The sequence below is a fragment of the Amblyomma americanum genome, chromosome 3, assembly GCF_052857255.1.
Source record: "Amblyomma americanum isolate KBUSLIRL-KWMA chromosome 3, ASM5285725v1, whole genome shotgun sequence".
Taxonomy (NCBI): Eukaryota; Metazoa; Arthropoda; class Arachnida; order Ixodida; family Ixodidae; genus Amblyomma; species Amblyomma americanum.
The window spans coordinates 43,089,820-43,109,477 of record NC_135499.1 but is presented as its reverse complement, the minus strand read 5'-3'; the positions used below and the strand labels follow the sequence as shown (position 1 = coordinate 43,109,477).

The 19,658-nt window shown below is 46.1% G+C and overlaps 1 protein-coding gene across 2 annotated transcripts in view; it reads right to left on the bottom strand.

Annotated features, from left to right (window-relative positions):
- LOC144122933 (acidic mammalian chitinase-like) overlaps positions 1-19,658 on the bottom strand; it is a 43,714-nt gene that overhangs the window by 10,515 nt on the left and 13,541 nt on the right. Inside the window, exons 3-8 of one of the 2 annotated variants that reach the window (XM_077655888.1) lie at positions 18,898-19,136; positions 18,297-18,370; positions 18,052-18,178; positions 11,402-11,511; positions 10,150-10,282; positions 7,617-7,784 (exon numbers count right to left, since the gene is read on the bottom strand). In XM_077655888.1, coding sequence (XP_077512014.1) covers positions 7,617-7,784; positions 10,150-10,282; positions 11,402-11,511; positions 18,052-18,178; positions 18,297-18,370; positions 18,898-19,136 — 851 coding nt within the window. The remainder of the gene's footprint in view (positions 1-7,616; positions 7,785-10,149; positions 10,283-11,401; positions 11,512-18,051; positions 18,179-18,296; positions 18,371-18,897; positions 19,137-19,658) is intronic. The other variant, XM_077655889.1, reaches the window with a different exon arrangement.

Here is a 19,658-nt window from a genome sequence, read left to right as displayed (position 1 = left end):
GAATGTCTCACAAGCAGCCCTTCTTTCATAGACAGGAGTGTGCAGATTGCATCTGTAGCAGAGGAGATCCATCTCGCCACATCAGTGCCGTCGTGTTCTCCTTGTTACTTAGCAATGAGTTCTCCTGACAGCCTGGTTTTCTGCTGCTTACGAGAAAAAAACTCACGGTTTTAGCAGTAAACTCTGCGGGGCTAATTGGTTCACCATGGTTTCCAACCGTCGCCGTGCTGGCCGCTTTTGTTGGGACGTGACGTTATCCTCGACAACAGCTGTAATGCACGCCGCCTGCTCTTCTCTGTGTTCGGAAGGGAGTGCGGAAAACTGGCTCTCAGCATGCCTCTTCTTCTGGCCACCGAGGTTGGCTGTTACTCATCGGGCAAAAGCGACGGCCCTGTGTTGGTTCCACCGTGCCCACAACATTTAGTGCACATTGCGTATTTGTTAATTATTTTTTGTTGTTGTTTTGCCTATTTGTTCAGTTATTTACAAATGTATATATTTATTTGAATTAATTACTTATTTATCATCGCAGCACAGGCGAAAACAGAAGTCGCAGATGTGTCATACATTTAACTTCGAAACCATTTGCACGTGTAACACACACACAAAAAATTCAAGGATATCAGCGGAAACTTGAAAAATAAATCAAAACGCGTAATGCTACATAAGCAATACTGGGAACCAATTTAAACTCGCGCGTAAATCTTTCAAAAGTGAATTACGCAAATCTTCACTCTCGGTCGAAAATGTATAGCAAAAAAAATGAAAAATTGAAAATTGGTTTTTGGAGAAGGGAAATGGCGCAGTATCTATCTCACATCTCGGCGGACACCTGAATTGGCCCGTAAGGGAAAGCATAAATGAGGCATTGAAAGAATAAAGGAAAAAAGAGGTGCCGTAGTGGAGGGCTCCGGATTAATGTCGACCACCTGGGAATCTTTAACGCGCACTGAAATCTCACAGCACACGGGCGCCTTTGCGTTTCGCCTCCAAGAAACGCAGTGTGGCTCTTTCTTCTGGCGATGTGGAAAGCAACCTTGGCACCCCGTTTAGAGCACATTGACCCAAGCCGGACCTTTCGGGACTCAAAGCGTTTCATAGTAAGCCAGATATGACCCTTAGATCTTTTTTGACAAGTTTAGACTGCATATAACACCCGTTTACCGGCTTTCAAGGTTGGCGTCGAACTGATAGCTCCAGTCGAGCATCATATAAAATCATTAAAACAGCCAGCATCTATGCAGAATCAAAAGCTTTCTGATCATGAAGATTGTAGCCATTTCTCGAACGTGATTACACATAGTATTACGCATAAGTACTACGCGGTCAAAAGTTTATAGAAGGCAATATTTTCCGAAAAGAAATTTTCATCGTCGATTTTCTACGCATTCTGGCTTGCGAGAATTACACAATGCGCCACTAAGTCTTAAGCAATACGCCTTTGATGCAAAGAAATTAACTTTTGTGGAGCGAGTCCCCTTCCAGAAGCTTTCTACGGAATAATGAGGTGCACACCGAAGACATTAAAAAATTATTTTTGACAATATCATCTATCCGTTTCCCGCGCGTAGAGGATTGGGAAGGGCTATAATAGCAAAACGCACGCACTCCGGGCAAGACGGGGGGGGGGGGGGGGCACTTCTGGTAGCATTTCCTCAGATAGGGCAGCGGCCCCGCATTCCCCAGCTGCTTGCACTGAGAAACGCTTCAGTTCTAGGACGTTATTAATGTAAAGCACAGTGTGACTAAGCTAGTGGCTGCGTAGCCAGTCGTAAGCATTTCATTTGAGTAATCTAAAGCAATCCTGTGCCAACAGAAGTCGTTGATTGACTGACCTCTGTTCATGAGCATGGGTAGCAGAATTGAAACAGACTTTTATAATCCAGTCGATCCTTCCTCGTGTGCGCACTTTTATAAAGCTGCCCATTTCAATTTAGGCTGTATATGCATTAATGCGTTTGAACAGTGAAAGGTAAAAATATGAACAAAAAATATAGTTTTATATATATTTCGCAACGGATAACACAACCAACTCTGAGTCTTGCCCCTCTCCCTACACCCCCCCCCCCCCTCCCTGAAAAAGGTTTAGAGTGTCCGCCAAAAGGCGTACTGCAAAGCATTTCTTTAAGGACTAATAGAATAAAACAATGCGTTTGCAAACGTTAAAAAGCTTCAACGGTCAGAAATGTACATACAAAGTGTGTATTCGAAGGAAACAATAAATAAAGGACAATTCATTTGTGAATCTGCTAAGACAAACAGAGAGAACGGAAAGTAGGTTGATCTTGTTGGTGACAAGCTGAAGATAAAAATCATATTTTGGAACGATTAAGTCAAAAAGCGAATAAACCTTTCTCCTCCTTCCTGCTGTTCTAGCGGACCAAATGACACACTAATTTTAATTACCCAGCTCTTCTCGACGTTACTGTCTTAAACGTAAATGACCGGTGCATAGCGAACAAGGCAGCTGCCGTTGCCTATGCATTAGTTCATTACCAAGGATGCCCTGGTGCCCAGCTCCTCACGTGACAGTTATGCGGTGTTGCCGGGAGGGTGAGAGTGAAAAGTGGTAGAGGAAAGGCAGGGAGGTTAACCAGAAGAAAGTTCCGGTTGACTACCCTGCACTGGGGGAGAGGGATGAGGGAGCGTAAAAGAATATCAAGAAGTAGAGCAATGCGGTCCGTAGCAAGCACGATAGCCTATGACACACGCACTGTAAGTCATAGGCCACCGCAGATGTAGCCTGCGCACCTTGAAGGCGACCGACCGCCGCGACCTGAGTCGAACAGATCGAGAGTCCTCCATCACTAACACAAGGGAAGGGTGAGTTTTCGACTATGTGGGCGGCCGTGCGCGCGATGATGCTGCGGAGAGAGTGAAGTGTCTTTATGTGGCTTGGAAATCGGTGCAGATATGGTCATCACTTTGGTGTGTCGGGTCGCATTCCGCTTCCCCAGGGTCTAGAGGGGCCCTTTGAGCTCACGACTTTGGGGAAGCGGAGCGCTTAAAGCAGTTGTGAAAAAAAAAACAGCACAAAGAACTCGTCCCCAAGAGGAAGGCGTCTTTTCTGCTGTATTCCCTTTTCCATAACCATGCACCAACTGGCCCATCAAGCTACGCTTATTCATGCCTAAAACAGTACTCCTGCGCTTGACAAAAAAGGTCCTCTTCAATTTATTTGTTCTGTCATTAACCCTCCTATTTAAGAAGTTAAAAAATAAATGATTTCGAAATTTTCCAGAGACTTCTTGTTCCTTACTTCCGTACCATGTCGTGTCATACCTTACCTTCCTTTGCGCCTGCTGTACCAATTATATAGGGAAGTATTAAAATTTCACTCTGTCCTCTGCCCTTCCCCCTTATACCGCATGAGTTGGGCAATAATACAACCTTTGTCTGTGAAGTTCCGAGACTGAGTCCATTGAAAAAAATGCGATTAACATGGAAATAACTTGCGCAGCACCCCTTTAACGTAGTCTCCCTTGTAGTCTATACACAGCTTCCAACGCTTCTTGAGGTCTTGGAATGAGTTGGAAAACGCTTCTTTTGGCAGGGCTGTCAGGACCATTGCCGTGGCGTCTTGAATGGCCTTCAGGCTCCCCATCCAGTGACCTTTTAGGGCTCTCTTCACAAGAGGAAATAGGAAAAAATCGCACGGGGAGAGGTCAGGCGAGTATGGCGGATGGGGAAGTACAGTAATACTTTGCTTTTCGAGAAATTTTGTTACGCTGAGAGCAGTATGCGGCATCGCGTTATCGTGGAGAAAGCTCCATTGTCCAAGTGCCCATAAGTCAGGGTGACGGCGTCGCAGTGTATCACGCATGTGTTGCAGCACGCGGGTATAAAACTCGTGATTCGCCATCTGCCCTTGTGGGACGAGCTCGTATTGTATGACGCCTCTGGCATCGAAAAAAACTATCAACATCGTCTTTGTTTTGGTCTTCTGTCACCGCACCTTTCTCGACGCCGGAGAGCTTGCGGACCGTGATTCGGCGATCTGCCTCTTTGTTCGAGGATAGTATTGAAAAAAGAATGTTTCGGCATCAGCAATGATGCTGTCGACGAATGCAGCATCCTTCTCTGCCTCGGAAAGCAAATCAGCGCTCACTGATGCCCGCGTATCCTTCTGGTCCTGTGTGAGGGAGTGCGGCACAAGTCTGGCATTTAGCTTTCGTTTCCCCCAAGTTCTCAAGCAAAATTTGGTGGCATGTTTTCTTACTAATGTAGAGAGCATCTGATAGCACGCGGACTGTAATGATGCGGTCTTGCTGTACCGTTTTCCTGATCCGAGCCACGTTGTTTTCATTCCGTGAGGCTGAAGGGCGCCCCTGCCTTGTGTCGTCATCCACCGACGTTCTCCCCGAAACGAACCTCTTGCGCCACTCGAAAACTCGCGCCCGCGATAATGTCTCGTTGCAGCAAGCGTCACGAAGGAGCTCATACGTCTGTGTGGCTGGCTTGCCAAGCTTCACAAAGAATTTTATGTTTACACGGTGTTCGAGGTGGACGTGCATCTCTAATTCACTCAGTGTAGAATTCGCAGACGACTAGTGACAACGTATTTTCTACATGTAGTGCCATCTAGCGGCTGCTACAGCAAATAACATTAATATCTCAGGTTAGCCCGAAAATATGGCGCTACACATATGCAGCAACATTTGTTTTGGGGTATCATTTCTAGAGAAGAAAATAAATCACTCTCAAAACTTTACGGACAAAGGCTGTAAAAAAAATTCAGCGCTGTAAGGAAGGAGTGCACTCCTCCAAAAAATTATTGGAACGCTTAAGCCACCTAGGAGTGGAACGCGACAGTACTAGAACCACTGCTGTAGCAGTCTATACTCCCCGCGACTCTAGGGACACTTGTAGTAGGTTGTGGATCCATGAAAAATGGAGCTGCCCGACGCACGTCGAAACTCAACGACGAGCAGCTGCACACTTAAGCGGTGCCACCGCAGCCACCGAGAAACTGTTCCAACCTGCTTGTCTCGCGCTGCCCTGGATGCGCGCATGCCCTTGTGACTCTTGTGACTAACGGGAAGTAAAGTCTAATGCCGTCGCATTAAAACATATGCGAAGTCAGCGCCCGTCCCATCATGTGAACTTTGTGTTTGTCTTTCAAACAATGGTGATAAATTTCTTTTTTTTTCTGAAAGCTCGCACTGTGGTTGGCACAAGCTTGCCATTGTCCTTCCCGTCATCATTTCTGGTAACTGAGTTCAACGACTGATCACTTTCTGAAACAGGGACTGAGTGTGTGTCATGATCATGGCGGCGACGCTTGCAGTAGCTCACGGTAGAAGAGAGCGAGGGAGATGTTTCTTCATTCAACACCAGGCCTGTTCCAGTGGCAATTCCCCAGTCGTCTGAGCAATATTTCGATAAAAGGAATTGCCTTCATTTAAGTAATAGCTGTCCTCATTGGCGAGGATCATGTAAGCACCTCCATGCGAGCAAGAAATGTCGGAAAAGAATGAGGAAAACGGGAGGGTGGCATACCGTGTCGTGCGAATGTATTCTTTAGGTAAAAGGGGGTGTAGATTGTGTTTTCCTCCCCTTCCACTCATTGTTCATTTCATGTTGTGCTCAAAAATTGCCACATTTCCTCAAAAAATGCGCGTCTTTTAACGAGCTGGACTGGCAGCAGCCTGTGCTACACATCAGGGTGCAGATTTCACAGGCTTGTTATGACATAGATATGAAGGAAGCCAACGGTCACCGAAACAGGTGAAAGCATAAGGGAATTGTTTTGTTTGTTTATTTAATTAGTGGTGTTGATTGATTGAAAATTAGTGCTGTAATAATTTTATTTCTGTAAGTTAGATTATTACAAAATAGAAGAACAACCACATGCCGCAAGCGGGACCCAAACCCACGACCTCCATGGTTGCGCACGGTGCCCTACCAAATGAGCTATGATGGCGGCGGTCTCACCTGGGAGAGGCGTAATACTGTATCTTCCACAAGGAAAGGCCCACTACGCATGCGCGGCCGTTGATCTGTGACGGAGACGCGGCGTCTTTTCTTCTTTTTATCCTTCGCCCCGCGCTCCCGTTCCGCCGGCTCGAGTGTTCAGCGAAGAGACAGCGTGGGAGAGATCGACACAGTGAGGGACACGATTCCGCGGTGCTTTAGCGCAATGGAAAAGGTCACTTAGCCCAAAGTCTAGAATGGTTGGAAGGTAATTCCTGGATGGTCGCGCTGGATCTTGCCATTTCTCTTTCTAACCCTGGAAGCGTCTCAGCTGGCATATGAATGGAAAGAAACGACCCAACATAGTAAAATTAATTCACATATTTTTGTTATTGAATATGTACTCCACCTTTGTGAGTTTTAAGCACCGAGTGCCCAGCACCTTTTATCACCATAAAGTGCATGCGCTGACTGAAAACTGCACAGCAGTGGCATTTCTCTCCACCAAGCGAATGCTTAATTCAACTAACATGTGACCGGCCTCTTCCTCGAATGGGAACGGATGACGGGCGTGCGTATCAGAGGCAACGCTCGAAACAGATGGTGAGAATCGATGATCAAGCATCCAGGCGAATGTGTAACCTAGTTTTCAAGATATGCACCCGCTGAATATGGAAGGTAACGGCGTGAGAAACCTGCCTGCACAGAACTTCATTTTCAAGGCCGGGGAGCCTGTCCGGCATGTTTATACATCACAACCAGCAAATAAGATAACACCTAGTGCGCCTATTAATGCGAAAGCATTACTACTCCCGTTACGAGAAAAGCCGGCGGCGATTGTTTAGTGTGGTAGTGGGTTGGTGCGTGTACTCACAGATGGTACAGAAAATCCCAGCGATGACAACAAAGAATACGATGACGACATCAAGCGGCCGTAGGAAACACACAGCAAGCAGAGCACCGCCATTTCAGACAAACAGATACCGTTCGTCTACAATTGAAAGGGGCACGTAGGCTCCGCCTTAAGCGTATGACGCGATAGAGTTAATGGGTTAATGCCCATATATGCCGAATTGGTCATTATCGACTTTACATTCATAGATTCCTGGGAGTATTCCTTCCACTCTTGGCGCCGAGGTGCTGCGCTTAAGCCATGCGCCACTACCATACGACGGCATGAGCTGCCACCTGTAAGACTTGTGCGATCAAGGTTGCTCTTCCCGAGCAGCCTCCACCGAGCAGCCATTCAATTACCTGCCACCTGCCAGAGTGGTCAGTTTGCTCACAATCCGGATGGCATGTTCTGGTAACGCCACAAGGTCACGTGACTTAGATGGTCCACTTAAGTTGATTCTCCTGAGATCTTTCGTTCACAACGCCCTCGACGATGACGCCGGTTTTTCTGCAGAACGGGAGACCTAGCGCCATCGCATTAAAAAATGATCACCAAGCGTCAGAGGAGCAGTTCTTCTTCTGAACTGGTCGTCAGTGTCATGGCGGCCCAGCTTCCTGTAGTAATGCGCCACCTCTCATTGTCGTAGCTGAAACGGATTTCCGGTCTACTCCCGGAATGACTGGAGCCAGTGCACTTGTACACAATATTCTGCAATTGCAACATACTCGGGCGTTACAACATGGGAATCGGCTGCTTGTTGTGAGGCATTTGGGGACGTCCTCTGTCCGCAACGCCACTGCCCACGCACCTGGTTGTAGGGAAGGATGCCGTGGCCCGGTCCTGGCCCCAGTGCCTTGCTGCCCCAGCCATGGTGGGTAGGGTGCGCGAGGTGGTAGGTGCGGGCGTACAGTGGGATGCCCAGCACCATCTTCTCGTGCGGCATACCCAGCTCGGCCCAGTGGTCCACCGCTGACACCTGCGCACAAAGGGAGACGCAGCAGCAGTCGGCGCCCAACGTGGTGTCAGACGTGGCGCAAACAATGGAACAAGACTACTTCTTACGTTGATAAGCACGAGCAAACTGCACAAAGGCACAGGAGGAAGGGGCAGTACTTACCCGTGCTCACAGCTGCCTTATCAGGAAAAGGAACGAAAATTTATACACTCTGCGACAACAACGAAAAAACCTCCGAAGGGATCAATACTTCACACAAAAACCATGAAAGCGTTAAAATCTCCGCAGACAGCCTATTTCCATCCCCGAGTGCACTAGTGCACGGCTTGCCTACACATAGTGCGTGTGAGCCGAAATAGAATGCCTCCTTCACATCCCTTGTTTGCCGTTGTAAATAGCGTAACAAGACGACTAGTTTCGTCGAATATGGCCCTTTGCTACGACAGTGTTCACTTAAGAATGAAGTGTTGTTGGTAACAGTGTGCTTGTGCTCTCCGATGTGAACATAGAAACAATGTCATATCAGGCGCATGTTCAACTTTCCGCACTGCTTTATGTTTTATGGGGGTTTAACGTCCCAAAGCGACAAAGGCTATGCGGGACACCGTAGTGAAGGGCTCCGGAAAATCCGACTACCTGGGGTTCACTGACATCGCACAGTACACGGGCCTCTAGAATTTCGCCTTCATAGAAATTCGGCCACCGGGGCCAGTATAGAATCCGCGTCTTTCGGGTGGCCAGCCGAGCGCCATAACCACTGGGCTACCGCGCCGGCTTCACACTTGAGGGGAATCTTGCAAACAACACCGGATTGACAAAGTACTAGCTTCACTTCGTCTTTTATTCTTCAAGTGCGGGTAACGCCCCCCACGTTTGCCGCCCTCCTCTCAACCATCGCCCCGGTATAATGAGCCCATTCTCTTAGGGAGTGGAGGGGGCAACATTGACTCTTAGCGACGTGCCTTAATCCACGCGACCAACGATGCACGTGCGGAACAACAGTAAATGTCTTCGTTTCGTCATCTGTTCTCGCTTCAGTGGAAGATGTCCTGGTCTGGAAGATACCGCCCTTCGCCCCTTTAAATAATTTTGCACATGACTGGTCGATAATGGTATTTGGAAACAGTGCGACTGCCAGCCTGTGTACTTTTTCATCGAAGCTATCGCTCAGTACATCAGTAGAGAATTTGATACGCTGGACCGAAGCCACGATTAAGAAATAAAGCAGTGCAAGAACTGCGCGAGCCCTGTCTTTTCTTCCTGCATCTTCGGGAAGTTTGCGCCTGCTTACACAATGAACAATTTCGACCTCAGCCAGCTTTAGAGTTTAGCGTTCCAAAGCGACTCATGCTATGAAGGACGCCGTAGTGGAGGGCTCAGGATAATTTCACCACCTGGGGTTCTTTAACGTGCACTGACATCGCACAGTATACACTGGCCTCTAGAACGTCGCCTCCAACGAAATTCGACCGCCGCGGCCGGTTAGCACCCGTCTTCCGGCTCAGCAGCCGAGAAGCATAACCAATGAGCCACCGCGACGTCTTACAACTTCGTCTTTAGCCACGTGTTTACTTGGGTCTCAACGCTAAACACTATAGCCTGAAAAAGAAAGGATGGACTTATATCTCAAAGTAATATTATACTTCAGCGTTAGCAGAGCAAAGGTTGATCGCTGCGCTCACGGGGTTACTGATGAGTAATTATTTTTATATAGAATATATTTCATATTGGAAGATTCCAATCATGCACTGGCATCAATTGTTCGCCATCGTCGAAATGAGACCATGGCGAGCAGGTAATGAAACGGCGGCCCCGTGCTCTCAAGCAGTATGCAAAATCTTTAGCCTCTACGGTCTCTCCAACCGTAAATCTGTATGTGGCCCAGCATATAAGCTATCCTTAGCAAGTGTCCACGCCTCCGTGGGTCACTGTCAGGAGCACTTGTGGCCAGTAGTTCGACTTGCAAAAGAAAAAACTGAACATAGTTTCACGTTCAGCTCAATGTGCTGCGTTTGCACAGGCGAAATGGTACGAGGTGGCAGGCAATGATTAATTCATGACGCGAACAATATGACACAGCAGGCGTCACGCGTCACTGCTTCGTTAGTGATGGCGAACGGAGTGCACATGATGCTGCTGCTAGTGGGACGAGAAAAAAAGTCACGCACTTTGTACGAGCCCATAGAAGAAGATTCAAGAGCACAAAGGTCAATGGTGTGCGCCACTGGCGTACGGCGGAGCACGCCACTCCAGTTCCCTAGATGAGTGCTCATGAATGTGCAGACGTCTGTGCGGCCCCATTCGGGTGGTCTGAGCTATCTGCATGTTTTAATCATAGTTTAACGGAGTGTAGTCTCACAGCTTTTTCTTCTCATCCTCTACTCACCACGCTGTACGTAGTCTCCTCGTTGTGCTTGCTCAGAAGCTTAGGGAAAAGTGGGCTGTGGTGGCTGGTGTGTGGGCGCCGCCGGTGAAAGAAGTCCAGGTCGTAGGCCATGAGATTGATGAAGTCAAGGTGCCTGCAATGTGGTATTGAACGTATTCTTCTAGGACTGCTGTTTTAAACCTTTCAGCGCAAGTGCACAACCGAACCGCTACCACTTAATTGATCACCAAAAACAGCACTACTGGCAACATTATGTCCTCAGCAGAGCATGAGCCAAGTGGTGTCCAGATATAACTGCCTTGCGCCGGCCACGGCCGCCGAATCCCGGCAGGATCGATCTCCAACTTCATCCCCCGGTCTCGTCCTCTGCCGCCTGTTAGCCCAATCACCTTGTTTGAAGTCTATAACAGTGGTACTTCATTCGGGGAATTTCCTCTGTGTCAGAGAACCTGAGTAAAATTTTCCGAAAAAGGAATTTTTGCAGAGTTTCAGGGAATCGAACGGAAAATTGTTTCGTTCCTTTAAATTGCCGAAGTTTTCTAACACCTGCAGGGAAAAAACGCCTGGCCAGGGATTAGCGATTCCTCGTTTTAACTTGGGGAATTTTTGGTTATGGCGTAGAACATCATTTATCTTCAGCGAACGGAAAGACGGGAATTCGCTTTGCGTTCCAAATTCGTTGGTTGGTGCTGGCTCACCGTGGCTAGCAAGAGTAAACACTGATTCTCAAATGAACGCAGTACGCCACCCATAGACTGGTGTCAGGCTAGTTTAGACCGATATAATATGACGGTTATATTACTCTGGTTTTGTTATCTTTTATCGTTACAGTATCTCCCTATTCAGGTGCCTGCTCAGAAGTGATCGTGGGGACCTAAATTTGATTGAACCTACGACAAGAGACGAAAAAAATAAGAACTAAAAATAATTATTAGTTGGGCTGTTACCTTATTTTCGACCTGTTCTGGCTGCTCATGCGTTTTTAGCGATACGCCACTGAGGCGCGCAGAGAAACAACTGAAGCTAGCTATGGCAGCCTACACATTGACAGTCTATATGCCAGTCATGCAGGGATACATTTAGAACAGAAAAACACGCCTCATTTACTGCTGTCCGCACTTCGTTGGGAATTTGTGCTTTCTGTTCTTGCTTTGTACTTTCACCGCAGGTAAAGAATTGGCGGAACCGTCCGCGTGCAACCAGTCAAACGCAGTTGGAAACGGCACTGCGACCGAATGAGATGAGCACGTACTTGGCGAGCCCCCGAACGTCGTACGCATTCAGCATGATTGCAGGTATGGCGGACACGCTGGCCGTCAGGAGGAACTCCTTCTTCGTCTCGCTCATGTAGGTCCGGAAGTCCTGCACAAGTGCACGAACGGCCGGTCCAACGCACCCGTTGGCAACGTCGGCTGTTCCTCACAGGGCAAAGGAGCACTTCGTCCAGATATAAAAAACATGTGAGATGCGACGTGCCCCCATGCACGATCTCCCCACTGTATGCGCCTCAACACACGCGAGTTGGAACGTGTGCTGCCTGAAGAATGGCTGGCGCATTACAGTGCTTATTGCAGACCTGTAAACCTGCTTTTCTTCAAGACAGGAATAATTTTAAGTGATATTGGTCAGTTTGGAGCAATCCAGGCAGCCGCGACACTGAGCAACGGTTAACCCCCTGTTCCTTCTGTGCGGAGCTTCGACGGTGAACAAGTGTTTTTGCGACTGAACCATCCTTACCTCATCGCTGCCACATCACTGTGCTGCTTCAAACGGTGCACACGTGTCGGTGCACGATGTTCCTCCGGCAACTCCCCCTTGACGCGTCTGCCCTGGTCTGACGTCACCGCTCAGCTATAAACGACTGCGTTGGTCGAAGGGGGTCGTCATTTTGGAGCAATCCAGGCAGTCGCGACACTGAGCAGCGGTTAAATTCCTGTTCCTTCTATGCAGATACGTGCTGGAAGTTTTTTCCTGTTAGGTAAAGAACGTATATCCCGCTGCTCGATTGCTCCGCATTTGGCGAGAATCATGTCTGATAAAGCACCTTCCACGATCAAGGAACTAGCAAAAGCCCTGAATGAGTTATCTGCTCTTTTAATGCCAAGCATGTAGAACTGAAAGATACAGTTAAAGCGGTGATTGAAACATAGTTACAATCACTGAAAGAATCTATGAGCTTGATCAATGAAAAGTTCGAGGGTTTCAAATCGGAAATGGTGGAGATGAGGAAAGAACTTGCTATCACTAGACCAGAAAATGAGGAAATGAGGAGCACTAATACCCATTTGACATCAGAATTAAAGAAAGTCAGGAAAGTGTTGACTGATAGGCAACAATACAGTAGCAGAAATAACTTGGAGATAAAGGGTGTTCCTGTAGTTGCGGACAAGAACCTCATCTCCACCATAAAAACAATTTCTGAATGCCTGAACACTGAAGTCGTAGAGTCTGACATTGAGGTCATTCATGGTGTGCCCACAAAGAAAAGAGATGAACAGAACATAATTGTCAATTTTTTTTCCCGTGCAGTGCGGCATAAATTTCTGAAAGTTGCAAAGAGGCAAAGACCGAATGTTTCTGAGTTGGGTTTTGAGGACGACACGCCGATTTATATGAATGAGCACTTGTGTCCTGCTAACAAAGTATTTCTAGGTATGGCACTGAAAGCCAAGAAAGACAAAAAATGGAAGTTCACGTGGGTGTCAGACGGAAAAATCCTGATGCGCAAGGTATAAAATTCACATGTTCTTCATGTGACAAGTGTAGAAGACGTGCAACAAGTTTCCTAACACAATGGCAGTCAGTATAAAGCAAATCGAGCAGACCTGGATAGAATGGGAAAACATATCTGTTTTGAATTGCAATATACGCAGCATACATAAAAATTTAGACCATCTTCTTTCCTATGTATCCCAATTCTCCTTCCATTATGACATTATTGCAATTACAGAAACATGGTTAAAGGAAAATGAAACCGCTGAAATACCCGGATATGCCATGATACCTTTAACAAGGTGCCGCACATCACGCGGTGGAGGTGTATCGCTTTCATAAAGAATAGTGTTGATTACCAGGTTGTCACGGATAGCTCATGTAGTAAGCAGTCTGTCAAATCTCTTTTTGTACACCTCGGCTGTGGTCTTATTATTGGTGTGGTATACCGGCCTCCCAAAGCGAGCGTAAAGGACTTTCTCTCGGATATGGAAACTATCATCAACCCGCTAATGACTTCTAATATTCCACTTGTTATATGCGCAGATTTCAATATCGACCTTTTAAAAGACGGATGTTCCTAGTGGAACTACCTGCTTCTCATGCAGTCATTTAACCTTCAAAACGTTATTTTTTCACCTACTCGAATAACACAGAAATCTTCATCTTTTATTGATCACATGTTCTGCAACAATGAAATGACTACGCGCTGGCGTTTGTGGTATAACTATTGCTGATCACTGTCCGACTTTCATGTGTTTACCACGCACTTACATATCCGTACTGCAATACGTATTCTAGAGACATAAGAACTCGAGTAAATTACGCCTGTGTTCGAAACTTCTTGCAGAGCATTGATTTTGTGAAATTGTACGACAGTGATGTGAATATAGGGTGCGAAAATTTTATCCGTTCCGTATCAAATGCCGTAATGAAATCCACGTGTGAATGCACACGTCGGCACTACGAAGAAGTTGTGTGCCCATGGATAACTGATAATATACTTGCGGTTCTGAAGAAAAGACTCGTTCTATCACTAATGGAAGCAAAACAAAACAAACAATTATTATTATGGTCAATTCAAGCTTATAGGAATAAGTCTGTTGCGATGATGAGGAGAGCGAAAAAAATTTATTACATAATCTTGTTACAAAACCTGGCCTTGACTCGAAACAAGTTTGGAAAATTGTTAAGGACGTCACAGGTCTTGGACCGAAGAAACGCGTTACCCCTAAAGACCTTTCCGTACAGGTTGTCAATGACTTTAATAACTACTTCATCAATATTGGCGAATCCCTTGCAAATCAGTTCTCTTTTCAGTCCGCCTCTACTAACTTACCTAGAGTTGTCCACACCGATTTTAATCTAAATGCAATCTCCGTCAAGGAAATTACATCCGTAGTAAGTACATTGCCAGTTAATAAAGCGGTTGTGCACGACAGTATTCAGACTGCAGTTTTAAAGCATAATATTGATAATCGCTCTAGCCCACTATGTCATATATTTAACCATGCGATAGAGACTAGTTGCTATCAAAAAATTCTAAAAATCGCTGAAGTTGTTCCTAGTTACAAATCTGGAGACGAAAACGGCCCAAGTAGTTATCGTCCAATATCTGTACTGAGCATTCTCAATACTGTTTTTGAGAAACTAATTGCCATCCAACTAAAAATATTCCTTAGTCAGTATAATGTAATCTGTCATCAGCAGCATGGTTTCGTCCCAAACAGGTCGACCTCTACAGCCGTTCTAACGCTTTCCCAGTTGATAAATTCAGCTCTTAATAAAAACGAAATCGCAATTGGTATATTTTTAAACCTGAAAAAGGCGTTCGACACTGTATCACATCCAATATTGCTGAACAAACTAGCCGCTTATGGGATTGTTAATGGCACACTGCAATTTTTCAAGAGTTACTTATCAGGTCGACAACAGAAAGTGGTAATTAACAACCTCGACTCTACATATAGCGATATAAAATGCGGAGTACCCCAAGGATCTGTCCTGGGGCTTCTACTGTTTTACATTTATATAAATGATCTTCCATGTTCAGTCTCACTTTCGCAGATTCTCATGTATGCAGACGACACGGCCCTCATATTCACAGGTAATTTGGTTTCTGCGATGCAAGCTGACCTGAAGCAAGATTTAATGGCCGTTTCCAACTGGCTCAGTAAGAATAGATTAACGTTAAACATTGCAAAAACTAAATATGTCGTCTTCCATGCAAGAAGAAGAAACATTGATTTTAATCACATTAGGATTCCTTTGAACGGTTGTGTAATTGAATCAGTTCCTTCATTTAAATATCTTGGTGTTATATTTGACAACAACCTTAACTGGAAGAATCAAGTGAACAGCGTTTGTAATAAAGCTGCGTTTGGCTGCTACGTCCTTATTAAGGCTAGACAATACTTTCCACGCAACATATTACGCAGCTTGTACTTTTCATTTGTTCATTGTCACCTGAGTTATTGCAGCGAATCATGGGGGCACACATACTCAACTTATCTCACACCTCTGCTACGCTTGCAGAAACGAGCACTAAGGATTACAACATTTTCTTCATTGCATCATCCAAGCAACAATCTGTTTGAAGAAATTCGAGTACTAAAATTTTCCGCTCTCTGCGACTACAAAATATCCCTTCTAGTAAATTGCATGTTAACAACTAACTCTCCACTCCCGATGAGCTTATTCACTTTGCCTGTTCGCAACACAAGACACGCTGCCAACGGCAATTCTAATCTTCCGATCCATCACAACACTTACGGTGAGAGATTAATTGAGTTCATTGGGACGAAAGTCTGGAATACATTTCCACTGGAAATAAAGCTTGCCAGAAATTTTAAACTGTCTTCGAAATTATATTTCTTGTATAATCAAGTAATGAGGTGATTTCTCTTTAGTGTTTCTGTGTTTGCATTTTGTCTGAATTCCCCGCGTATAGTTTTCTGATATGATGGTGTGCAGCTTCCTTATACCTTTGCCCAAATGCCTTGTTTTGCATCCGATCGGACACTCCATTGGTGGTTTTGCTGTCTTATTTCTGTCTTAATTTTTTTGTTTTTTTTCTTTGCATATTTATGCGGTTGCCTAAATGTCTTGTTTTGTATTGGACCGGACACTAGCCATGTAGGCTATCGGTCCAAATATTTTGTACAAATTTTCCTTGGATTATGAAATAAAGCTTCTTTTGATTTGAAAAAAAAAACCTACAATATTTCTCTCACCTGGTGGTCAGAGAGAATGAATTAGTACGTTCGTACTTTAAGCTTTTGGCGCTCCCGAAACTCTCAATTCCTCATAATAGCGGCATTATCAAACTTTCATTCAAGCACAGACTGAGAGCAGATAATCTTGAAGGTCTTCAGTCTGTGTATCGCTAACCATCGTATATTAACACTAGGTACATGCTGCCGATCCCCGTCATCTTCGACCACCTTTATCGGTGAACTCCACGGCTATTTCAACGCAAATTGCAAGACATTTCCTGCCACCCTTAAACTTTAACTCGGATATTTCAAATGCATGACTATAATATTAAAACCTAATAATTTACGCCTTGTGGGGCCTTTCTCAGCTCAATCCAATGAACGTCCTATGTTGTCCTTTCTCCTCACATTGCCACTAATCATCACATGTCTTGTACACTCTTGATTTCATCCTGACCCCAAGAGGAAATTCTTTTATCTGACATCAGGTACTTGATGCGTATTAGGGATGATTTGCTAATTACTTTCTGTCTCGACTCAGCACCCGCAAAACTACAAAAGTAAATAAGATAACACGCGAATGCAAGAGAGCCGATTTACAAGTCGGTTGCCCACAAACTTTATTGGCCAGCCAATCGTGTAAGATCTGCATATCATTTCAGCTGAGGTGGGCACCTTAAGGAAGGATTATATACCAGTGCGCACCCCGTCTAACTCGAATGCGCCATGTCACAATGCCCATACCAAAAGTCTATCCAACAGAAAAAAAAGACTACCGCTCTGCTAACATTAACCTACCTGCTCAAGCTGGGCTACTTACAAAGGTGCCTTCAAAAGGTATGCATCGGTGGCAAAAAAAAAAAGCCTGCGGAGGATTTCCTCTTTAGCACATTACGGGGCATGTTAGCAAAGACAAAAAAATTCTCACGCGTTAACACCACAACTAACAGCCCAACAGCTCTGGTAAACTTATGGAGTTGATTCAATGTAATATTATTACATCTGCAGCAGTATTTGATGAAATCCTTGCTGAGGACTTTTCATCTTGCTACCACACTTTAAAACAATTTGAAAAATAACCCCGCTATTCTAGTGCACCTCCTCATGAGCATGTCGCTATCTGTTGTGGTACAAGCTACCGGGAATTCATGCAAGCCCCAGCGGCCGACATGTGTGAGCAACTTCGAGCTAAGCGCAAGGTATTCATCGCTATAACACCGCCTTCCCTCTAGTGTATATACACTGAGAGACCTTTAAGCGTAGCTGCCAATCTCTTCGCAAGGAAACAGGGGAAAACTTGCAAGAACTTGGAAAATCAGCTTCTGCTGAAAACTAACGCGAACAAGATATGAAGTGATTAAGCTCCGTAGTTGATTGTAGTTTGAGTAATTTTATGCATTGGCAATAAAATTTGGAAGGTAAACAACTTTGTAGTGATCGATTACTTATCGGTAATTGTTCAGCTGTTATGCTAGGGCTGTAATAGACCTCTATAGTCAGTTTCATTTCAGATGGAGTAATTGCAATTGCAATCGGTTACTTATTTTCTGTAACGTACTGAGGATTAGTGTGAAAGAAGAACGTTTTAATTTCTCTTCGCTCGGAAATCTGAACCTGAAATTCTGAGAAATGAGAAAGTCACAAACCTATTTCTGCGTATAATATCACGGTTTGTTGTTTGTGTTTGTTTTTGCCGTGGCTTGCATGTCCAGCGTTCTCCCGTGGGTGGTTTAGCATGTGGAGATACTTTGTTCTGTGCCTTTCGTCTCCACTTGTCTACTTCCTTCCTTCGTTCTTTGTTTCTTTAGGACTTAATATTTGGCCCTACCTTGTTCATGCCTTTTTTTTAGTGGTCTGACCTCATTAAACTTCATGGCCCGAGTTGAAGGTTTTGCCTTTATTTTCTTATGTGGTATTGGAATGAATTATCTGAGCTACGCCTATCCGCGAGGAAGGGCGACGTTCTCGCGCACACCTGTAGTAGCAGCCGGAAGAGGTACCGGTCACCGACGTGTCCACTGAGCCATCCTGGAAACTCCCAGTCGAAGTCGATGCCGCTCAGGTGGAACCGGCGGACCATGCGCATCGCGGAACGGATGAACCTGGTTACGAGAAGAAAGACAGGCTCTCCTAGAGACACATGAATAAATGAAGCAGTTTAAAGGAGGAATGACGGTTCGCAGAGCAAGGTCTGTCGTACTTGCGGGATCTGGTACTTACTTGAGCCTTGTCCACCTGTAGGCAACGACGTGTGAAAAAGCTGCTGGACCATGGGCACCCACGGATAGTAGCACCTGCGCATGACGCGTGTGGGAGAACGCTACAGATCGCAGTCGGCATTACCGTCACCGCTACCGCGACGTCTATTAGCGGGCGCTGCCCGAGCAGTTATTCGAGAAGACTGTGGCGCCACCCCGTCAAGTCCAGGTAATCTGCGCTGCAACTGCTGCTGACGACGGCCAGTCACACGGTTCCCATGAGTTCTGGACGAGGCGTCCTTCACAGAGCGTTGACGAACCCCATCAGCGAAAAGCTCCTTGAGACGCCTGCTTGGAAATTTCCTCGCGCTGTTGCACGCACAGGTTGGGAGCTATCCGGGGTGATCTTGTACACGAGCGGCGTTCAGTTACTCCCAAGCATAACACAGAAGCAAGGACTTCGGGCGAAGACCAATTTTATTTTTCTGCGAAGCAAAATTAATGTCAACAACAAAAAACACTACTTGTTCCGCGTTCGAATCTGTTTCCTAAAAGAAGCGCTTCAGGAAACCTCACCTGCTGTTGTGCTCATGTTATTTAAAAAGCCACTTCGCATCGCTCACCTTCAGCTTGGTGCCCGCCAGCTTTGCGATGACATCTTCGTGATCCGGGTGCCGCGTGACCAGGCGTCCGTCCCGTGACACGGCTAGCGCGCCCACCAGGACGTGCGTGCAGAGTGTGTCGTTCAGAGCATCGGGACTCAGCTGCGGCCGCGCATCCGCCCAGTGTGGGGCCGCGCCATCTCCACGGGGCAGCAGGTAGTAGCAGACGCGCTTCATCTCGTAGTAACGGTGCTTTCTGTCTGCGGAGAGGCGGGTTGGCACACGTAGTACAGGGTCATGTGGTGCTGACCATCGCTTGCAGCGTCGGCCACTGACGTTTTCAGAGCAAAACGATTCGATGGTAGCACCACAGAGAGACGTGTTTATTTCGATGGCAAGCGCACCGAAATTAAATACACGCTTACTAACAAAGGGTTTTGATGCGGAGTAATCGTGGTGCCTCTGAATGCATAATTCAAAGTTACATGACGGAAACGTGAGAAGTTGGGCTAACTGGATACGTATTCATGGCTAACGAGCCCAAAAAAGACGTTGACGGCAGAGAAAAAAGCGACAACACGACGTTGTCGTCATTTTCTCTGCCGTCTTCCCATCTTTCGCGCTCGTTAACCGTGTGCATAGATGACGGAAGTCAACAGTCACGGAAACCATAGAGCATAGGGGATGTCTTTGCATCGAAAGGTCTATTACTACATGTCTCCCAAGTCAATCTTGATGCGCGTTTGACCTCGAGGCCCTGGAGTTGAGGCAAGCCACGTGAC